The 17,336-nt window shown below is 41.0% G+C and overlaps 1 protein-coding gene across 1 annotated transcript in view; it reads left to right on the top strand.

Moving 5' to 3' along the window:
* ARMC2 (armadillo repeat containing 2) overlaps positions 1 to 17,336 on the top strand; it is a 196,218-nt gene that overhangs the window by 171,793 nt on the left and 7,089 nt on the right. The window contains exons 14-15 of the mRNA XM_006881231.1: positions 6,966 to 7,098; positions 8,722 to 8,882. Of these exons, the coding sequence (XP_006881293.1) occupies positions 6,966 to 7,098; positions 8,722 to 8,882 (294 nt within the window). The remainder of the gene's footprint in view (positions 1 to 6,965; positions 7,099 to 8,721; positions 8,883 to 17,336) is intronic.

The raw sequence follows: 17,336 nt of genomic DNA, 5'->3' as shown, positions 1-17,336 counted from the left end.
AGAGAGAGAGAGAGAGAGAGAAAACAATCTGGGTGTCATTTGTATTTGTGTACTTATATGTATTAGAATAAAGTACAGACAGTACTTGGAAATTATAAACTCTGCATTTAAGACCAGAGGGACTTCTGGAGAGAAGAAGGAAGAAAATGAGGTAAGGGAAGGATGCAAAAATTGTTCTGTAATGTTTTCTTTCTCAATGGGAGATACATACTTGCTTATACTAAACATATTCTTCGTATATCACAACATTTCGTGTAAAAATATCCCTGTTCATAGAAAATTTAGATAATACTGATTTAAAAAAAATACGACAGCAGCAGTAAACCATAATCGTCATCTCCCTACCCTAGAGATAACTGTTACCATTTCCATGTGCATTATGTAGATTTTATTTTTTTTCAATATGGAATGATTCCGAATCTTGTGTGCCATCTTTGCCCAAGGATGATGTTCATCTTCTCTGTATTGTTCCAATTTTAGTGTATTTGCTGCTGTATTGAGCATTTTTCACACTCTTAAAAATAAATATATGTGATATAGCTCTTGTCCAACTCATTGTCCAACCTAGCACAGCAGGTAGAGTACAGCCACCTCTCTGGTGCCCAGAGGGACAGGAGGAAGCAAAGCACATGCCTTGTTCCCTCTCCCCCAACCCTTGACCCTGCCCCTCCTACAGGAATTAGAAGACAGGGCCCAGCTCCCAGATCTTTTCTGTAGGAATGTTGTTAAGTATTGTCGAGTCAGAATTGGCCCATAGCTGACATTCCAGCAGGTTTTCAGAGGCAGTAAATTGCGCAGGAGATTGCCCATCTTTTTCCTGCCATTCAAATTGCATACCTTTTCACTGGCTATGCAAGCTCTCTATTTGCCATTGATATAAGTTTCAGAACATGCAGAACAATCCTGGGTAATATTTATATATGTACACTGATGTGATATTGGTTGTTGTTGTTGTGTGCTGTCGAGTCGCGTGAGACTCATAGCAACCCTATATACAACAGCTCTGAACCCTGCTCTATCCTGTGCCAACCTCTCTGTCTCCAACACACGTACCCCTATTACCCCAGTCACTGAAACAGTCCATCTCACCAAGCCCTTCCTTCTTCTCCTGCGCTGTTCCTCCACCCTCCCAAGCATGCCGTCCCTCTCTAAGGACTAATCCCTCCTTGCAACATGTCCAAAGTATGTCAGACAAAGCTTCAGAATCCTTGCTTCCAAGAAGCAGCCTGGTTTCCCCCTCTCCAGGACGAATCTGTTTGTGAATTAAAATTTCACTTTAGAATTATAAACTCTACATTTAAGAACAAAGTGACCTCTGGAGAGAAAAATGAAGAAAATGAGTTATTTATAGGAGTAAGGAGGTGTATATCCTATGTGCCGCCCCATCACAGGTCAGTTTCCAGCAAGCATTCTTGTGAAATCTGTGGCCTTTAAAGACTTCAAAGGCTCTCTCAACAGGAGCATGACCCACTGGGTCTGGGTATTTAAAAGAAGATTGTTTAGAAGAGTATACCATTGCTTATGGATCAAAAGACTTAATGTCATGAAAATTATCAGCACTCGTAAAAGTGATCTATAGATGTAGATTCAGTCATCATTCTTTAAAGAGAAAAAGGAAGTAATCATCAACTTTATATGGAAGTGAACAAGATCTCTGTTAAGTAAAGCACGACTGTGGAATAAAAACAGAATAGGAGGCCTCACCTTTCCTGATTCTCAAAGCCTACTACATAGTCATGGTCATTAAAGCAGTATGTTGTTGGTACAATGACAGAAACATAGACCAAGGGGATAAGATTGCAAGGCCAGAAGTATATACAACCACCTGTGTGGTTGAACTTTGACAAAGTGATTAAATCTACCAAGAGGGGAAAAGACTGTATCTGTACCAAATAAAGCTGACAAAAATGGATAGGTATTTTCAGGAAACAGAAACAAAGTAATGCCTACTATATACTAATTCAAATGGATCAAGAGCCTTGGATTAAAACCTGAAATTATAAACATTATCAAAGAAAAAATTGTGGCAAATTTAGGAGTCCTAATCTCCTTCTGTGTGATTAACTGCCTCTGAAAATCCTCCAGAGGGTCAGTATGGATCAGTTCCAACCCTATGGTAAACAACAATAATCTGGCATAACACAGTTTATTACATTATGCAGATGACACAACCTTGCTTGCTGAAAATGAGGAGGACTTGAAGCACTTGTTGCAGATTATCAGAGAATATAGCCTTCAATATGGATTGTATCTAAATATCAAGAGAACAAAGATTTTTACCATTGGACCAATAGGCAGCATTGTGATAGATAGAGAAGAGACTGAAACTGTCAACAACTTTATCTTACTTGGATCCATAGTTAACACAGTTGGTGCCAGCAGTCAGGAGAGTAGGAGACACATTACACTGGGAAAGTCTGTGGTTAGGGGCCTTTCCAAATTACTGAGGAGTAATGTTGTTAGTTTGAGGACTAAGGTGCATCTGATTGAGGCCATGGTCTTTCCCATCACTTGCTATGCATCTGAGAACTGGTCAGTAAATAAGGATGACAGAAGAATTGATGACTTTGAGTTGTGGTGTTGGAGAAGAGTACTGAACATCCCATGGACTGCCAAAGGAAAATACAAATATCTCTTGGAGAGGGTGCAACCAGAGTGCTCTTTGGAGGCAAAGATGATGAGTCTTTGCCTCACATACTTTTGGCATGTTGCTAGGAGGGGTTGTCCCTTGGCAAGGGACATGATGCTCGGAAAGGTGGACAGTCAGCTGAGGAGAGGAAGACCCTTGAACAAGTGGATTGGCATGGTGACTGCTGCAGTGAGCTCTCATGTGTCAGGAAGTGTGAAGATGGTAAGGAGAGGAAAGGGTTCAGATCTGTTGTTCTTAGGGTCACTATGGGTCATACTGGACTCAGTGGCATGTAACAACAACAATCTGTGACATAAATAGACTATTCAGTTATTTTAGAAGTGAGAACTCACAATCTACAGTGGATAAACTAGACAGTTGGGACTTCCCAAAAAAGAAATCCCCTATGTTCATCAAAAGACTCCTTTAAAAAGAGCAAAAAGATAATCTACAGACTTGAAAAAAAGATTTGGCAAGGTCATCACCAATGAAAATCTTATCTCTAAAATTTATAGAAAACTCCAAAACCACAACAAGAATAAGAGAAAAAAAAGACAGTTGCAAAATGAGTAGAAAATGTGAATAAACACTTTACCAAAGAAGATGTTCTGATGACCACCAAGTGCATGAAGATCATTGGCAAACAGAGAGATGGAAATCAAAACAATGAGAAACCATCTCACAGCATTTGTTGTTTATTGTCTTGTTGATTGGAACTTGAATACGTTGATGGTGAGGAGAGATAATGGTGCAGTAGCACCACATTACCACGAAGTTTGGTACTTCCTTAGAAAATTGGAAATGGAAAGATCATTTGATGCTCTGATAGCCTAGCGGTAAGCAATTGCACTGCTAACCCAAAGGCATGAGGTTTGAATCTACTAGCTGCTCTATGAGAGAAAGATGGGCAGTCTTCTCTTATGCGATTTACTGCCTCTGAAAACCCCCTGGAGAGTTTGGGGGGAGGGGTTGTTGGCTTTTTAATTTTTATTTTTAGCAAAAAAAGTGAAAAAAGTTTATTAAAGCAATAAAACAGAGGCAGGAGTGGCATCCACTTCGTAAATAACGTGCCTCTGGAAACTCTATGAACTTTGATAAATGTCGATAGTTGTAGAGAGGTTTCAGGCTTTTTGGTCATAGAGTCTCTATGAGTCATGCAACAACAACAATAAAACACATGTGTAGCAGGTAAAAGATAGTCCATACAAAGGAGTTAAAGTTAAAAAGAAAGTACAGGGGAAAGGAGGGAAGGACCCCTGAAAGAAAAGGGTGAGACCAAACCATACAGCATGCTGTCAGCAGAAAGGGAGAGAAAGACCTGGAGGGTCTGTTTAAAGATGGCTCCCACTCAGCAGTACACAACAACCGTAGTTCCACTCGGAGGTATGTATCATAAAGAAATGACAGCCTTGACAAAAACATACATATGCACCTATATTTATTACAGCACTATTTGTGATAATGAAAAATGGAAACAACCCAAGTGCACATCAAGAGATGAATGGATAAAGTAGCTATGATGCATGCATATAATGGAACACTAGAGAGAAAGTACTAAAATGTATTTTAGAAGAGACTCTGAAAATTGCACTAGAGTACTGAGATGTCAAAACAATGTGAAGAGATGCTGAAGTAAAGAGCTGATTAGATTTCAAAAGGCAGCCTGAAGATAAAGCCAAGTATTAAAACAGAATGTTCAGAGAGCTGGAATTGGAGAATAAAAAGGGAAGAACTCACTTGGCATTTCTCAAGCTGAAAGAACTGAAGTACAAATTCAGACATAGAGTTGCAACACCGAGAGATGCTATGGGCAAGATCTTGAATGATCATTCAGGAAGCACCAAAAGTAGATGGAGAAAATACATAGAATCACTGTACCATAAAGAGTTGACTGACACTAACATATTTCATATGATCAAGAGCCAATGGTAATGAAGAAAGAAGTTGAAGCTGCAGTGAAGGCATTGTGGTGGGGGAGAGCAAGACCCCAGGAATTAGTGGGATACCAATTGACATGTTTCAACTAACAGATGCAGCACTGGACGTGCTCACCATCTATGCCAGGAAATTTAGAGGGCAGATGCCTGGCCAACTGAGTGGAAAAGATCCATATAGTTCCCATTCCCAAGAAAGGTGATGAGTAGAATGTGGAAGTTATTGAACATCATTAATATCACATGTAAACAATATGTTCCTGAAAAATCATCCAAAACCTACTAGAGCTACATAGAAAACTGCCAGAAGTTCAGGCTGGGTTTAGAAGAAGCAGTGGTAACAGGGATATCACTGATATCAGATGGATCCTGGCTAAAAGCAGAAAATATTAGAAGAATGTCTATGCTTTTTTCTGGCTAACATTGAGAATAATGCAAATTTCAGAACACTTAATTGTGCTCATCCAAAAGCAATTCCTAGAGTAAGAGGCTGTTGTGTGAACAGAGCAAAGGAACATGGTTTAAATGAAGATGTGCTTCAGGGTTTTATCCTCTCTCCATGCCTGTATGTTGAGTAAAATCACTTGAGAATCTGGATTTTATAAAGAATGTAGCATCAAGATAGGAAGATGACTCTCAAGAACCTGTGTTAGGCAGATGATAGTCTTCCTTGCTTAAAGTGAAGGAGATTTGGAACACTTGCTGCAGAAGATCCATGACTACATCCTTCCACATGGATCGCATCTCAAAATCAAGAAGGCAGTTCTCAACACCGGACCAACTATCATCATAGGTGGAGAAAATATTGAAATTGTCAATGACTTGATCTTACTTGGATCTACAATCAACACACTTGGTACCAGGAGTTCAGAGATCAAGAGATGTATTGTATTGGGCCAATTGGCTGTCAAGGACTTCTTCAAATTATTGAGGAGCAATGATGTCAGCTTGAGGACTAAGTTGCACCTGATTCAGGCCATGATCCTTTCTGTCACTTACTACTAACTGAGAGCTGGACAGTGAATAAGGGTGACAGAAGAAGAACTGATGCCTTTGTGTTGTGGCATTGGAGAAGAGGGCTGTGTATCCCATGGACTGTCAAAGGAACAATTACGCCTTGGAGAAAGTGCAGCCTCCTTGGAGGCAAGGGTGATAAAGATTTGTATCACAGATTTCAGGCATGTTGCTAGAAGAGGCTATTCCTTGGAGAAGGGCATCAGTAAAAGAGAGGAAAACCCTCAGCCAGGTGGATGGATATAGTAACTGCAGCACAGGCTCAAGTATGTCAGAAATTATAAGATTGGCACAGGATAGGACTGGGTTCAGATCTGTTGTTCATAGGGTCACTATGAATTGTTCTCGATGCTACCTAAGAATAACAACATGCAACAATAAAGAATTAGTTTGGGGAGGTGCGGGGGGGATTGTGTACCAATGAGGGAGTTTTTCTTTTGCTTTTCAAGGAGAGGAGCAAAGGGCGGGGGAGGGGTTTGTGCGGGGAGAAGGGTGCAACAATGAATGAATGGAATTCCAAAATCTCTGTAGATGTTCATTGAAATGAAAAATAAACAAACTAAATTAATAAAAAAAGGAATTAGTTAAACACTACATAACATGGATACATCTAGAGGACTTTATGATGACTCCAATAAGTTAGTCACAAAAGGACATAAGATAAAAACACAATTATGAAAAAGGTAAAGAAAAGTTGATACGGGGGCGGGGGGGGGGTTGGAAGGGCAGGAAAATCCTTGTTGGGTGATTACCAGGGAAGCAAAAGGGAGTAAAAATCAATAGAGCATTAATAGAAGTATATACGTATCAAGGTGAATGATGGGAAAGGGAGTATATAGTAAGGGAATGATGAACCCACTTTCCTAAAGAAAGGAAAGGTACAGAAAGATATAGGAAGATTAGTGGAAATCAGAATTATATATCAAGGAGATGAGAAGAGTGTGATTACGTTGTGGACATTGAAATTAATGTTCTAGAACAAATTTTTATGAATGGTTGGATAAAAAATAATTTCCTTAATAATCCTTCACTCAGGTCACAATTGAAAATTTAAAAAAATAATAAGGTCATAGTAATCTGGCAAAAGAGAGATCTATTGCTGGAGGTTTAGAAAGACCTTGGAGAACGTTGGGGGTTGAAGATAACTGTCACCTCTGTGGTTTGACATCCCTGCATCCTGGGTTCCTTGCCAGGGAGCTACTGAGATGGTACAGAGCTTTCTGGGGAACGGAAGGAGGAGGTAGAAGGGAGGTGCTGGGAGTTTTAGATGTTGGGGAACCCACTGCTGGTTAACTTTCCAGTTTTGCAAGTCATTGCCTGGCTGTGAAACAAAAATACAGCTGAGACCTGTGAGTTAACTACTCTGCATATGTTGTCCACTCTCCTAGTACACAAGTTCATGATTGCACTGCTGGATGCTAAGCACCAGGATATTTGCTTTTCTGCCTGTGGTGTTCTCCTGAATCTCACTGTGGATAAGGACAAACGGGTCGTCCTAAAAGATGGAGGCGGCATTACAAAGTAAGTTTCCCGGCATGGAGCCGTAACTCTTTAGGATTCAGAAGACTTCGTTTTCTAGGGAGTTTGGGCCTCAACTCTTGTCCTTCCTCTGTGGCAGGCTGAGCTGCAGAGAGTTTAGGGACGAAGTGGCAGTTGAGGGGTTTTGGTGACATATTCCTTAGGCAGTTGCTCTGCTAACACAAAACCAGTTTCTCTCTAGTGGTTCAAATCCGTCAGCTGCTCTGTTGTTGTTGTTAATAGATGCCATCGAGTTGAGTATGACTAATAGCTACTCTAAGAACAACAGATCTGAACCCTGTCTTATCCTGCGCCATCCTCACACTTCCTGACACACTAGTCCCCATGATGGCAGTCACCATGTCAGTCCACCTGGTAAAGGGTCTTCTCTCCTTCGCTGACCCTCCACCCTTCCCAGCATCATCTCTTTCTCCAAGGAATAACACCTCTTAGCAACATGTCCAAAGTATGTGAGGCAAAGTCTCCTCATCTCTGCCTCTAAAGAGCACTCCAGCTGCGCCTTCTGCAAGAAATATCTGTTTGTTCTCTCAGCCGTCCATGGAATGTTCAGTACTCTTCTCCAATACCACAGCCCAAAGGCTTCAATTCTTCTATCATCCCTATTCATTGTCCAGCTCACAAATGCATAGCAAGTGTTCACAAAGGCCGTGGCCTGAATCAGACACACTTTAGTCCTCAAACTGACATCATTACTCCTCAGTAATTTGGAGAAGTCTATAACTGCAGGCTTTCCTGATGCAATATGTCTTGTAACCTTGCTTGATGAAAGTGCAGAAGACTTGAAGCACTTCTTGCAGAAGATCAAGGAATGCAGCCTTTGGTGTGGATTGTGTCTCTATGTCAAGAAAACAAAGATTCTTACCACTGGACCGATAGTCAGCAACATGATGGATGGAAAAGAGATAGAAACTGTTAACACATCACCTTGCTTGGATCCACAGTTAATACCCAGGGTGCCAGCAGTCAGGAAATAAGGAGATGCACTGCACTGAGAAAATCTGCTGTTGGGGACCTCTTCAGATTATTGAGGAGTGATGATGTCAATTTGAGGTCTAAGGTGCCATGGTCTTCTCATTTACTTGCTATGCATCTGAGAGCTGGACAATGAATAAGGATGACAGGAAAAGAATTGAAGCCTTTGAGCTGTGGTGTTGGAGAAGAGCACTGTACATTCCATGGATGGCCAAGAGAACAAACAGATATGCCCTGGAGATCTTTTGGTCATAGGTTCACTATGAGTCATACTCAACTTGACAGCACCTAAAAACAACAAGGGAGAAAAATGGGCACTCTCCTCCTGTACGATTTATAGCCTTGGAGAACCCACTGGAGAGAAAGCTATCAGTTTTTTTCCAGCTTTACAGCAATGAACTTGAAGGTTTTTGATTTTTTGTGGAAGTGTTGGGCACTTCCAAGAATCCATAAATACGTTATTGCTACTTTGCTGCTACTTAAATCCTTAGATATGCAATTATTTAAATGATCCTTAATACATAACATATATATTACATATCATAGAAGGGTAACCATGATGCTAAAAATACTAAAATTAGTGACAGATCCTAAACTAATAATGTGTCAATTTGACTTTCACTATTAACTCAGGTTAGTGGACTGCCTAAAAGATTTTGGTCCTACTGACTGGCAGCTGGCCTGCTTGGTTTGCAAGACTTTATGGAATTTCAGTGAAAATATCACTAATGCTTCATCATGTTTTGGAGATGAAGACACCCACACACTCCTACTTGTATTGTCATCATTTTTAGGTAAGACTCCTGAATATAAGCCTGTGAGTTTATCAGAGTGAGGTTTAAAATATCTGTGACCTGTATGGATAGAGCATACTGGTAGCATAATCTGTAATATGTCGTGTGACTAAATGGAAGCACAAGTCCACCAAGTATGTCTGCTGGCAAAACAAGAGCAGTCTCCTTCCAGTGCAATTGACAGTCACAGAAACTCAATGGAGGCAGAACTAATTTGACAGCATTGAATGTGCATGGTAAAGAGTCCAGATAGTGCAGTCGTTAAGTGCTCGACTGTTAAACAGCAGGCCAGTGGTTTGAATCCACTAGCTGCTCTATGGGGGGAAAAAGGAGGCTGGTGGCTTCTGTAAAGATTTACAGGCTTGCAAACTCTATGGGCTGTTCTTTCTGTCCTAGAAAGTTGCTATCACTCAATACTTACTCAGTGACAATAGGCTTGGTTTGTTCTGTATGAATTAATATTGATACTCATTTGTGTTGATATATCTCTACAAGCAATAAGACCATGTTAAGGATTATTGTAATTTGCGAGTTTCTGCAAAAGGCACCTCTACTGTTATTTAGGGAGCTCTGGTGGCCTAGTGACAAAAAGCTCCACTGCAATCCCAAAGGCACATGGTTTGAGGCCACCAGCTGCTCTGAGTGGAAAAGGATGGGCAGTTTCTTCTTGTGTGATTAACTGCCTCTGAAAACCTGATGGAAGGTTTGTGGGTTGGTTCCAACTCTATGATATACAACATCGTCTGTTATTTACAATGTGGATGTAGAGACTTGTACTTCACTGACTATTGTTGTAGGTTTTTCCTCTGGCTCACCTTTTTTAAAAAAAAAATTTTTTTTTTTTGCATTTTCTGTAGACTGCAGGAAAACAGGATTCTGTAAACTGCAGAAGTACAAGGCTGTTGTTTAAAAGTGCAGACATGTTGTTGTGAATAAAGAAATAGGCCTTAAAGTTTCTCTAAATCATCATGTTTAAATGAATTTATATACTTTTCCCAGAAAATAAATATATATTTTACTTGACAAAGTGTAAATAGTACAATTTTACATATGCAGTAGTTTTTGAAAACTTCTTTTGAGGGGATAGGAGTTTTAAGTTGATTTTGAGTCATTGTATAAAATTAGTGTGGGTAGCCTGAGAATATCTGCCCTTTGCTAAGTGCACAAAAGGGTACTATCAACAACATCCACAATAGAAAAGTTTTTCCTATAAGGCTGGACATTATTTCCAATGCTCCTGAACCTACTTCTACTAATTCAACACCAATCTTCCTTTCCTATTGGGCCTGAACTCTGTTACAATAACCACACAGATCTCACAGAACCACACTCATAGTTATGGGGTTTATTAGGGAACAGGTTACATACAGTTCAGTCCAGGCAATTTCTCAAGTATGCTCACAGGTCCTTTGACCTGCAGCCTCTTGCATTAAGTCAGTGTTATAAAGTTCCTTTGTTGTTGTTATGTGCCATTGAGTCGACTATGACTCAGTGACCATATGAACAATAGCTGTGAACCCTGCCCTATCCTGAGTCAGTCTCACTGTCTCTAATACATCTGCCCCTAATTGCCACAGTCACTGAATCAATCCATCTCATCCAGGATCTTCCACTCCTGTGCTGACCCTCTACCCTTCCAAGCATGATATCCTTCTCCAAGGATTGGAGCCATCTGGCAGTATGCCCAGAATAGTCCTACCAGTTATGGCATCTTCTCCAGTCCTCCAGCAGGCGTGGATGAAGTCTCCTGACTCTGACTCCATGAGCAGCAGTCCCAAGTCACCTGTGCCTCATGTCCAGCTCTGGTTCTCTGCTGAGGCTGCTGGTGCTCTCCTGTAGGTCCTGGTCTGACTGGTGTAGGAATCTTTAGCCCCAGAGGGCTTGTGCTGTACTCCTGCTTCTTCTTCCTTGACAATAGTGAGATTCTCACGTTTACTGCTGACTCTGCTCAGTTCAACTTTGTGAGATTGGAAAAGCTGATCCATCCTATAATTATTACTTTATACACACCCTATTTCCACTTATGTGTTCAAAGTCAGTGGCTTTGAACACCATTTTAAACAATAGAGCTTTGATACAACATATGGTGACCCACATGGTGTGTCAGATTAGAGCCGTGCTTTCTGAGGAATTTACACATTTTCACTAGCAGTTCTGTTATTGTGTGATGGTGGTGGTAGTAGAAGGTCTGTGAAACTATTTGGCATTATAGTATAGTCCTTGTCTTTGAAAAGGTCAGAACATATTGATACAAAAGGGAAGAAGGTAGTATCTAATTTTGAAAAACATGTTCCCATTGTTTAAATAAGTTTTCATTCCAAATTAGGTCTAAAAACATTGATTTGTAAATTAGTTGAGCATTTTAAAAAATCTTTTCCAAAATGTAGGCATTGGCCCTACCATTGCCTGACCACTGTGTGAATCATCAGGGCTCTGTGGGAAGGTCACTGTTACTCAAAAGCCTTGCATTAAATTCCTGGCTTCACTGGTTATAGGATGCCTGTCTTTCATCTGTGAAATAGGGGTGATGACAATCCTGCCATGCGGAATTGTCGGGATTAAACAAGAGCATAATGGAAAGACAGTTCCGAGTCTTGGCTTTATTACTTAAAACAAGTATGAATTAGTTTGCCTTGTTTTTCACGTGAAATATATGTGTTATTTCACAATATACAATGTAACATATGTTATTCTGTGCTGTCAAGTCAGAACTGATACATAACTGACCCACCAGCAGATTTTCAGAGACTCTAAATTACTTGGGAGGAGATTGCCCGTATTTCTCCCTCAGAGCAACTGGTGGATTTGAACCACTTGCCTTTGGATTGGTAATGCAACTCCTTACCCACTAGGCCACCTTTAGCTCCATAAATATATTTATGTTGTTGTTGTGTGCTATCACGTTGGAACCAAACCATAGTTGACACTCCACTGGGTTTTCAGAGGTAGTAAATTGCACAGAAGAGACTGCCCATCCTTCTCCTATGGAACAGCTAGTGGATTTGGATTGCATGCCTTTGGGATTGCAGCATAGCTTCTTACCACTATATATTTGCCAACTCAGCAATTTTTACATGTGTAATTCAGCACTATTATTTATAGTCATCATATTGTGACCCTTACCACCAGCCTTTTCCAAATTATTCCACTCCAACTAATTAAGCCCAGGGCCAACTTCTCCTATGCCTCTCATTTATACTCTTGGTAACCACTAATAAGCTTTGGCTTTTATACATTAGTCTATTTCACAGAAGTGGGGCCATACAATATTTGTTTTCTTATAAATGGCTAGTGTTATTCAGCATGTTTTCAGTGTTCATGCTGTAGGGAATATCAGGACTGCATTTTTCTTTGTAACTGAGTAATGAGTGTACAAGTTTTTCAACCTTGAGTTTAACCTCTTAGAATTTATACTTAGACAGAAGATAACGTCCACCTTGCACGGTTCTTGGGATGACTCAATGCATAGATGCATAAAAAGAGCTAAACACAGGCCTGATGTGTGGCGGTTTCTTGAAAAATGGTTGTTTAGGTGCTTTCGCCATTCTAAGTGCTACTGTTGTTGTTAGGTGCCACCCGATGGACTGCAAGGCATAGCAGTCCTATGAACAACGGATTTGAAGCGTGCCTTATCCTGCACCGTCTTCACCAACTCTGATATGCTCGAGCCTGTTGTTGCAGGGACTCTGTCGATCCATCTTGTTGAAGGGTCTTCCTCTCTTTCTCCGACCTTCCACCTTTCCCACCATGTAATATCTTTTTCCAAGGATTGGGCCCTCCTGACAGCATGCTAAAGTATGGGAAACAAAGTTTCACCATCCTTCCCTTTAAGGAAATACCCTGGTTGCACTTCCCAGAAGACAGGCCTGGTTGGTCTTTTGGCAGTCCAGGAGGTAGTCAGCTTTCTTTTCCAATACCACATTTCCAAAGCATCAATTCTTTGGTCTTATTCATCCTCCAGTTTTCATATGCACAGGAAACAATTGAAAAAGCTATGACTTTGATCAGGCACAATTTAGTGTTTAAACTGATATCCTTACTCTTTAGCACTTTGGAGAGGTTCTTGATAGTAGATTTTCCCAATGTAACATGTCTTTTATTTCTTGGCTGATGTTTTTTTTAGTTTTTTGCTATTTCTTGAGTGTTGATTGTGAATCCAATGAAAATGAAATTGTTGACAAATTCAGTCTTTTCTTCATCGTGATCCAGTGGCGATGATTCCCCCCACCCCCCTTGGTGTTGAGATGGAATCCATATTGAAGGCTGTAGTCTCTCATGTTCTGCAACAAATGCTGTAAGTTGTCACTTTTACCAAGCAAGGTTGTGTCATATGTATAATGCAGACTGCTGATAAGTTTTCCTCTGATCCTGGTGCCGCATTCTTCATAGAGCCTGACTTCTTGAATGATTTGCTCAGCATACAGATTGAATAAGTATGGAGAACATACAACTCTGATGCACACTTTTTAAACCATGCACTATTCCCCTGCTCTGTTCAGACAACTGTTTCTTGGTCTAGTTCTAGGTTTCTCATGAGCACAATTAAATGTTCTGGGATTTCCATTTTTCTTATGTTATTCATTATTGTTGATTCACATAGTCAAATCTCTTTGTGTAGTAGATAAAACACAACTCAGAATCTGAAGTTCTTTGAAGAAAATTCAGGTTTTCTGATGAAAGATTGGTGTGAAATTCACTTTATCCAGGTGTGTGTGTGTGTGTTTGAGAGAGAGAGAAGGAGGTTTGAGGGTAGACAGAGCAAGAGAAAGAGAACAGAGTAGGGGGGGAAGTGAACATGATTTGGAGGTCTTTCACACTAAACTTCATACATACTCTGTGAAAAATAACCTTTCTCTGATGTAGAAACAGATTCCCTCTCCCCAGTCATCCAGCCAGGTGGCTGTTGTTGTGTGCCATCGGGTTGGAACTGACACATAGCCGACCATCCTGTTCATGGGAGGAGATTGTCCATCTTTCCCCTGTGGAGTGGCTGGTGGTTTCACACTACCTGCCTGTGAGTTATCAGCACAGCTCCTTACCACTTGGCCACTAGAGCTCACTCTTGCCACTGAAGTGACTCCAACTATGGCAGCCCTCACGTGTTGCAGTAGAACTGTGCACCCAATGGCTGAGTTTTCTGAGGAGGCTGAAATTCCCTGGTGGTTCTAATCCACCAGCCAATGTGAGGGGAAGATGTGTAGTCTCCTTCTGTGTAATTTGTAACTTAGTGACTCACTGGAGGGGCGGCTGTGAGCTGCAACCAACTCTATGGCAATAAACTTGCATTTTCAGCAGTGAAAAGCCAAGTCTTTCTTTCCTTTACAGCTGAGCATGTTAGTACCCCAAGGACTCCACATGCTCAGGTTACCTTAATTCAGTGATTCCCAGCTGTGGCTGAAGAGCAGGATCAACTGTGAACCTTGAAAAACACAGGCCTGGCCCATTGCTGGGAATACAGGGCTCTGGGTTGAGGGCAAGAATCTCTGCTTTTACAAGGTCCCAGGGGGTCTCATACACAGCTAGGACTGAGAACCTGTTCCTTGGTTAATGAGGGATCATCAAAAATGGAATATGGAGAAGAAGCAATTCAGGAAACAGTCAGTTAGGAACACAAAGGTCTTTCCATTCGGAACCAAAGTTCCTAGAGACCAGTCCACGGCTGGCTCCATCTCTTCCTGTGCTGTCCTGCTCTGCAGACACTGTTGTTGAGGGTAAAGTTCTCTCCTCTCTCCATTCGCTGTCTTTTGGTTTGTAGTTGGCTATGGCTTCAGTTACTTAAAGGATTCTTTTGGCTCCTCTCAGCCTGTGTCTCTTTCTGCTTCACTTGCTGTGGGATGTGATGGTCCAGGGTCAGACTTCTTTGGTGTAGAGTGTTTGTGCCTCAGGCAGAAGCTGCTGCCTAATGTGCCTAATGTTGGCACTAAATGTGGGACAGATGGCCAGAAATGACCAGGATGGTCAAGTGGACTAAGGACTCAGCAGGGGTGTGGGCATGCTGGCTTCTCAGCAGGGGATAGTAGACCTGGCCAGCACTCATGGGCCTCTTGCCTCCTTGTCCACTCCCTCACCTTTCTGGAGAGCCAGCTTCACTTCGACATTGGCCCAGTGCCACATACCTCCCTTATCTGTCTTCCTCTGCATGAGCTACGTACCTGACTTGTCTGCACAAATGCTACCCTTAGTGGCCTTCCCATACAGCTTTTTTTTAAAAAAAAATATATAGCTTTTAAATTTTACTTTATATTGTTTAATGAAAGTTTACAGAAAAGTTAAATTTTAATTCATTCATTAATTGTTGCACATTTTTCTTTCCCTCCCTTCCCACTCCCCCAGTTCACTTTCTTCTTTAAAAAAAAATTCATTCATTGTTTCACAATTTATTTTCTTCCTCCCTCCTCGCTCCCCCTCCCCCAATCTGCTTCACAAGGCCCCTCTTAATCCTGGACTATTGTCATACATATAACACCTAGTCATATTCCTTTTAAACAGTTCTTTCCTTCTGTTCCAATGCAATCTATCCCCTCTTTTCCTAGTTTCCCCTCCGCCAAACCTCCATGTCAGTCTTATATTATAACAGTGGTATTATGCATTATTTGTCGTTTTTTGACAGAGATATTTCACTCAAAGTAAGGTCCTCCAGCGTCACCCAAGCTGTGTAATATTTTATGAGTTCATTGCTGTGTAGTATTTCATTATGTGAATATACCATAGTTTTTCTGTCCTTTAGTTTGTGATGGGTACTTGGATTGCTTCCATTTTTTTGCTACTTTGAATAACGGAGCAATGAACGTGGGTGTGCATGCATCTGGTTTCTTTAGGGTATATTCCCAGTAATAGAATTGTTGGGTCAAATGGTATTTCTGTTTCCAACTTTTTGAGAAAGAGCCAGACCACCTTCCACAAGTGGTTGCACCATTTTACACTCCCATCAGCAGTGAGTAAGAACTCCAGTCTCTCCACAGCCTTGCCAGAATTTGTTGTTTACTGCTCTGTTAAACTTTGCTGTTGTTGCAGGGGTGAGATGATATCTTATAGTTGGGTTTTTTTTTTGTTTTTGTTTTGGTTTTGGGTTTTGGGGTGTTTTGGGGTTTTTTTGTATCTCTCTGATAGCTAGGGACTTTGAACATTTCTTCATGTGTCTGTTTGCCATCTGATTGTCTTCTTTGGTGAAGTGTCTATTCATGTCCTGTGCCCATTTTGTGATTGGATTATTTACCTTTTTCCTTTTGAGGTGCTGGAGTATTCTATGAATTTTAGATATGAATCCTTTATCAGCTTTGTCCTTGCCAAATAGATTTTTTTCCAGTCTGTGGGTTTCCTTTTTACCCTGTTGAAGTTTTTTGATGTGCACAGAGATTTGTTTCTTAAAAGATCCCATTCATCTATTTTATTCTTTCCTGGTTATTTTATTTTCTCCTCTACCTTGGTCCAACCGCAGGAAAATCTGTATTAAAAAAATAATATTGGTAAAGGTATATGTAGAAAACTCTTGCCATTTCAGCAGTCTTTCCATGGACATGTTCATTGTGTCCACCCATGACTGCTACCTAATGACACTGTCAGCTTTAGCAGGTCAGTGGTCCTTACGTGTTGAGTCCTCCTCCTTCCCTCTCTCTAGCACTTCTTATATAGCAATTAATCATGAATTTGTATAACTGCTGTTATTTGGAAAGTTTTATTTCCCCAACCCAGCTGAGCCCCTTTAGGAAAAATAACTCAATGTAGGTACTGGGTTGATGTTTTAGGCTTGACTAACACTGTTGTTGTTGTTGTTAGGTGCCATCAAGTCAAGCCCAACTTATAAAGACCCTATGAATGGCCAATCTGAACCCTGCCCTGTCCTGTACCAACCTCACTATCTTTGAAACACTCAAGCTCATTCCTGAAGTCACCATGTCAGTCCATCTCACTGGAGTCTTTCTCTCCTTTGCTGACCTCCTATCCTTTCACGTATGATGTCCCTCTCACTTTCTTTTAATAGTGTTCTGTGCTTTAAACAAGGAGCCTTGCTGGGAGGGTGTGTAAATGTTGGACTGATAACCAAAAGATCAGGCAGGTTGAAAAACACCGAGCATGCTGTGGGAGAAAGAGGGGCAGTTTCCTGTAGTAAAGATTTACAGAAACCCAGTGAGGCCTTACCTTGAGTTAAAAACGCTGAGAAGAGAATGAGTGGGTTTGGTGTGGGGTGTTGGTGTATACTTTTAAAAGCATGTTGTTTAAGCATAACATCTGAAGTCAGTAGCCAAGTATCAGGTGAGGAAAATAGTTCTGGGAGGGTTGTGTGATTGCCCAAGGCCATGCTGTAGCAAAGAGGGGCCTTTTGCTAGAAAATAAACCAACTTTGTATGGTCCCATTGTTTTATTGTATACCTTCAGTGTTAGGAAGGGTATACACCAGGGATGTGTCCTATCTCCATACCTTTTCAACCTGTATGCAGAGCAGATTATCCGAGA

Source organism: Elephantulus edwardii, unplaced genomic scaffold (assembly GCF_000299155.1).
Source record: "Elephantulus edwardii isolate Elephantulus edwardi_28Jun2011 unplaced genomic scaffold, EleEdw1.0 scaffold00013, whole genome shotgun sequence".
Taxonomy (NCBI): Eukaryota; Metazoa; Chordata; class Mammalia; order Macroscelidea; family Macroscelididae; genus Elephantulus; species Elephantulus edwardii.
This window is presented reverse-complemented; position numbering and strand designations above follow the sequence as displayed.